The sequence below is a fragment of the Thermobia domestica genome, chromosome 7 (genome assembly GCF_964235325.1).
Source record: "Thermobia domestica chromosome 7, izTheDome1.hap1.1, whole genome shotgun sequence".
Taxonomy (NCBI): Eukaryota; Metazoa; Arthropoda; class Insecta; order Zygentoma; family Lepismatidae; genus Thermobia; species Thermobia domestica.
The window spans coordinates 142,215,861-142,221,860 of NC_137460.1; the positions used below are offsets into that span (position 1 = coordinate 142,215,861).

The 6,000-nt window shown below is 33.4% G+C and overlaps 1 protein-coding gene across 2 annotated transcripts in view; it reads left to right on the forward strand.

The window, feature by feature from the left end:
- Nucleotides 1-5,575, forward strand: part of LOC145690422 (uncharacterized) — a 64,441-nt gene extending 58,866 nt beyond the window's left edge. For both annotated transcript variants that reach the window (XM_081765279.1, XM_081765280.1), the window contains one exon: nucleotides 1,619-5,575. In XM_081765279.1, the coding sequence (XP_081621405.1) occupies nucleotides 1,668-2,867 (1,200 nt within the window). In that variant the 5' untranslated portion in view covers nucleotides 1,619-1,667 and the 3' untranslated portion in view covers nucleotides 2,868-5,575. The remainder of the gene's footprint in view (nucleotides 1-1,618) is intronic.
- The last annotated feature ends 425 nt before the right edge of the window (nucleotides 5,576-6,000 follow it).

A 6,000-nucleotide genomic window follows, 5' to 3' on the forward strand; every position in this document is an offset into this window, starting at 1 on the left:
AAATGTTGTACCTTTAAAATAGTTTTTGACTGCAATAACCCCCAAAATAAGCAAAATTGGTCCAAAAAAATCAAAAAGTGTTACGTAACGAAGAGGTTCTGCCCTTGCGTTACGAAGTGTGACATGGGGAGGGAGGGTGTAAAAATTGGTCAAAAATAGGGTTGCGTAATATGTGGACGGTCCCTATGCCAAGATATTTTCTCTCTGTCTTTGGTTTGCACATAGATAAGTATCATCTTATAATCTTGTACAAATGTAGCACAACAATAAATTGCAACAATAATAGCACAATAATAAAAAATTTCGTCAATTAAACAAATGCCATTTGAAGTAAATGCACGTAAGTACACTTCGAGTTGTCTCGAGTTATTTCTAGCATTTATCTCCCTAAACGTACGTTGCTTGTTTAATGACATTATTAGTATTTTAAATCTCTTTTCAGAAATCGGCCCACAGCAAATGTTTATACAAATGGTCGATTGGAGTATAGGCCTATTGTGAAAATAACAACACCCGAAACTCAGCATGGTTTTACTCTCAAACTTACCGATATTTCGAGTTAACTCATGCTCGTATTTTTCAAAACGAGCTAGCTCATGATAAAACTGACGAAAAGCGAGCGCGCTTCTCTTATGAGCTACAGGGGTGGATATATCCGGGGTCAGGAGGGCCTAGGCCCTCAGTTTTTTGATTGTCAAATATAATTGAAACTACTATTTGTGCAGCTTTGAAAGTTTATAGTAAACGTTGCGTTTTATTCTTTCTTGGAATTTTTTTGAGATATCAAATATAGTTTCAGTTGCAGTTTTTCTATTATACAATGTGAAAACCAATACTTGAGGTTCACAATGTCAACGTCCCACCTAGTCATAATATCCAACCGGAGAGAATTAACCCTCTTCTTGACAATGTATCCTTTGGAATACATAATGTTTTTGAATGTTTTTTGCTTACTTTGTGACTACCTATTCTTGGCAATGTATCCTATGGGATACATTACGTCACAGCCTTGTCTAAATAAAACATGTAACTAAAATTTGCAATTATGTTTTATTTTTTTTACAAATATTTGACACGGAAATCGCATGCAGTATTTTTCCTTAGCAACACAAGTCTTCTTGCCAAGAAAAGGTTTAAGTTGGAAACTTCCGCAGGACTCATGAAAAATTGTAAACTCATGATATACTTACCATAGTCTGGGTTCTGGCTGAACCCTCCCTCCAGTTTTTACCTTCTAGATCCGCCACTGGTGAGCTAGCTCTCAAGTGAGTGATCAGTTAGCTTCTATGCCAATTTTATTATAGATCAAAGATTTATCACTTCGTATGTGAGCTTATAAATAGCATATCACTAATAAATTCAAGAATAAACCTAAATGAAACCTGGATATCCTTCTTTACACACATCACTGATAGATATCTAATGATACCAAGACCAGCTACACTATTGACAAACTTTGCAGGTACAATGCGGCCATCTCATGAAGGTGCTCATTAGAGGGGAGGTTAAGCCAATTCATTCCGAGAGTACACGACTTTATTATTATTATTATTATTATTATTATTATTATTATTATTATTATTTACTGACAAGTTATATTACGTTATTTTATTTCTAGGAAATAAGCTACCGAAGGATCACATAACAGCATTAGTTACTGCTACATCATGGCTATGCTGCCAGATGATGTGCTTGAGAAGATTTTCTCCTATCTGCCATACGAAGACCTCGTAACCGCACGTAATGTATCCCAACGTTGGCGACGTCTAGCTGACCGACCGAAGTTCTGGAGAGATACCACCTTCAATTGTGATAACACCATCCCGAAGGAGAGGGCAATTGAAATGTTGAGTCAGACGCCATTAGTGAAAGGGTTAGCAATTCATCATGAAGCCCAAGAAGATATAATACATTTTGTTGCTGAAAACGTTACAAATCTTCGAAAACTTGCACTGACAACTACCACTTGCTTCCCACTTGCTCTCCTTCAAAAATTAGCACAGAATTGTAAAAAAATTGAAATTCTCGAGTTTCCTAAATTAATTGCGTTCTCCATTGATGATTGTTCATCTCATGGTAGAGTAGTTAAACGAGTCAATCCAACTCCTATAATATGTAAGTTCACAGAATTACGTAAATTAGATATTTCTGAAATGGCAGATCCTGATGGTTTCATTTCAATAAAGAAAATCATAAACCGATGTCCGCATCTTGAAGAGTTGTTAATAGGAAATCTCCGTTCTATTTCAGATGAGGATCTGACGTATTTGATTAAGAAAAAAAAAGAATCATTATTGAGCTTGTCTTTATGTGGGAAGAATCTGCATGATTCTCTAGAGCATTTGTCAGAGCTAACAAAATTACAGCACTTGCAAATTCGTTTAAGTCTTTCATTACCTTCTCTGGAACTAGCTCTGGAAAGCATAAAACGAATGAATTTGCTTTCATTGTCATTAACACGACACTGTATTGATTCGTCTGACACAATGGTTGACCTCTTCACTCAGCCTACTATGGCTAATTTGAGGTCATTAGATCTCTCGTTCTGCTGTTGTGTAAATGATGAAGTTGCTCATTCCATTTCTCTGACTTGCGACGAACTGGAAAGATTGAACATTTGTAAATGTGAAATTACACAATATGGTCTGACATACCTCGTAAAGGCTTGCTTAAAATTGAAATATCTAAATATTGCTGGGATTGACTTGGGGTCGGGACATTGTTTGGGACTTATGCCGTCTTACTTAAGAAATCTAGAACTTCTGGAAATTGATATGAAGGATGAATTTCGTTATGACATATATCGGATTGAGACGCGTTTACCCCAGCTGAAGATAAAGTACGTTACACCAAGAAAGGGAATTTAGGTACCATGGGAATATCTTGTAGTTCGTGTTTAGTGCACTTTGATAGATGTATAAGACGAAGTTTAGAAATCCGAAAAGTACGAAACGCGAACTATGTCGTTACGATTGGCTTGAATTCATGCGCATTTTTTTAAAACTCTATAGCATACGTTACAGGGAGGAACAGTTCAAATGAGTAGCAAGTTCTGAAAAGTTCTGGAATTTGACATCGGTATTTGAAGTGGTCTGGCTCTCTTTTACTTTTACTTTTTTTTTACTTTTACTTTGAGGCCTTATTTTATTTCGTGTGATATTCTTATGTATTTAATGTCGTGTAATGTACGTATAGCCTATTCTCTAGTACAGTTGCGAGAAAGAAGGACTAAATCAAGCAGAATGCTTTGATCTCAATCACACTCAGGGCCAGATTTTCTACTAGCCCCCACGGGGCTAGGGCCTAGGGGCGCACGTTACATACAATACTTAATCGAAAGCTTTCAAATGTTGAATAATAATCATGGTTCAAATCAGAGTAAACGCTCTCCAAGTAGTAATTCCTTTAACAAGTCTATTGGCTTAATTCGTCGGTGGTTGAAGCTGAGCTAATAACATTGTACTAGCTGTAAATAGTTGCGCAGGGGCAGGTGCGTACCTGCTATTGTTCTGGTGCACAGTGTGACACAGCGAAGCGCTCCTGTGCCTCACAACACACCGTACTAAATTTTTTTAAACTTTACATTAAAATGTTGAAAAAAAAGAATATACATAAAATAAGTTTACTTTTTGATTAACCTCATGCTAGCGGGCCTTATTAGATTGTCGTCTTAATACGTCCGTCCGTTACTCCAATGATAACTCTTGAATGAAAGCATTTTTGGGGGAGGGTAACAGAGATCTATAGTAACTACCTCAGTTAATCGGAGTTCGTTAATGAAATCAGTCAATTAACGTCTTCACGGATAACAATAACTAAATGCGGCTATCCATATTCTATTCATTCATAAAAACATACACATTACTTAATAATATGAAACCCTCGAAATGTTTAAGTGTTACGGCTTGCATAAACATCTGGGGCAAATATATTTGTATATTCTTAATTCTCATTATAAACGCAAGTCCAAACATTAATAAATGTACGTTTCGCGTGATGTGTCTTTAACCCATTTGTTTTATTGTGTTAAAATTTTGTACATCGGATAAGAGGCGCCAAATTCCTTTCTGCATAGGGGTGGCAAAACATTAAATCCGGCCCTGACCATAGTGATTACAAAACAAATATAGGCCTACTACTGAACTTTGCGACTCGCACCTTACTAGTTACGAAAATAAACTTTTGGTTATACTGTATTTGTTTATGCCCATAAAGCATAGCTTTATGATTTATTGCTTTAATACAATATGTACTGTTTTCTCTTTCTTTTTTTATGTGATTTTAAAAAATGTTTTGTCATACTGTATGTACTTATATTATGGTAATTGAGGATAATTAAAATTTGTATTAAACTTTTTTTGTAAAATGTAAAAAAAAAAAGAAAAAAAGAAGTATGAAACTCTGTGTTTACTGATTATATATTGAATTTCCACTAAATAAACTGAGAAATAGTAAGATGCACTTAAATACAATGTAATAAATAATAGGTCATTCTGATCCACATCTGATCTACTAAACAGAGATCAAAATTATCGTACCAGTTAGAGTTATCCATCTTGAGTTTGTTCATCACAAAATATGAATATCTTTTCTTTCATTTGCCATGGAACTAAACGATATACCCTACCCCCCAGCAACGAAATGCCATAAAGCATTAAGAATCAGGAAAAAAGGCCGGTCTATCTTCAATGAAATGAAGTCAAACACTGAAGAAGTAGAATTATTGTTTTTGTCTTGTAAACACTTTTTCATTATATTAATGAAAGAAGAGTTTTCTTTTTTTTAGAATTCTTAAAGAATATTATAAACATACATAATAGCTGGTAGAAAGGTGATCGCTATGACCTTAATTAAATTCAATGAAAATAAGAAATATATTTGTATCTTTTATTTTTAAAATTTTTATTGGAGTTTTATTTAAGTGCGAATAAAACAATAATTTTTATTATTGTATCTTCATATTGTGTCAAGAAATCCAAACTGTTTTTCATTGATATTATAGTCTTTCATTTGTGCGATTCGTTCATTTTTGCAGTTTGATCCAGATTAAAATATCGAATACAATCATGGCTAAAAAATATATCTGATCACCAAATCACTGTACTTTTCAAATGTGTCCTTCTTACAACAACTAAGGTTAGCTTAATAGTTAATTTTACATTATAGATGTGGAAAGAATATGTACTTAAAGCATTTCATTAGCAAAATTCATCCTGTTAATCCTAAAACTACATAGATAACTTTTTAAGTCAACATAAACGAGCAGAATATTCTTTTTCCAATATAAATGTAAATAACGTCATGAATTTTGTATTTATACTTTAATTGTATTAAGCAGCATTCCTATATTGTATTGAGAAGATTTTGTTGGTTTTATATTTGAAAGTTAAATAATCATTTTATGAACATGTTCCAAGTTAATACTAACAAACAATCAATGCTTGGTTTAATACACTGATTCTTTGCTGACCAAAGCATGATGTAAATTCTGATATGTATTTTTTTTTAAACTAAGTGTCTTTCAAATAGTTGTCATACTTCTTTTTTAAGAATACCATTATCTTTGATTACTTCATTCTTGTATGTTCAGAGCTCAATGTAAAATACTGATGCTCCATAGAAAGTATATTCGTTACTTTAATAATAAAAATATCAATAAATTATACACGGATTTATTATTGAATAAGAAAATGTATTCTTGGTTATTTAGTGAATGAAAAATATATTCTTATAGAGCTTTATTTTAACAAAAATGAAATGGTTCAGTGATAGCTTAAGACGCTAATTCGTAAACTTTATAATTGATATATCTTTAATGCTTTCATTTAAAATATCTCTTGGAATTCAATTTTCATCACTCTAAGTATCGTAAATTGTGTTATACTCACAAACACTTATTGCAACACTTGGCCCTCGTAGTGTGGTATGTTACCGTAAGTATCCTGCATTTCCGGTTACCAGCATGAAAGTTCGCCATTGTGATATATGTCCAATCAAGGT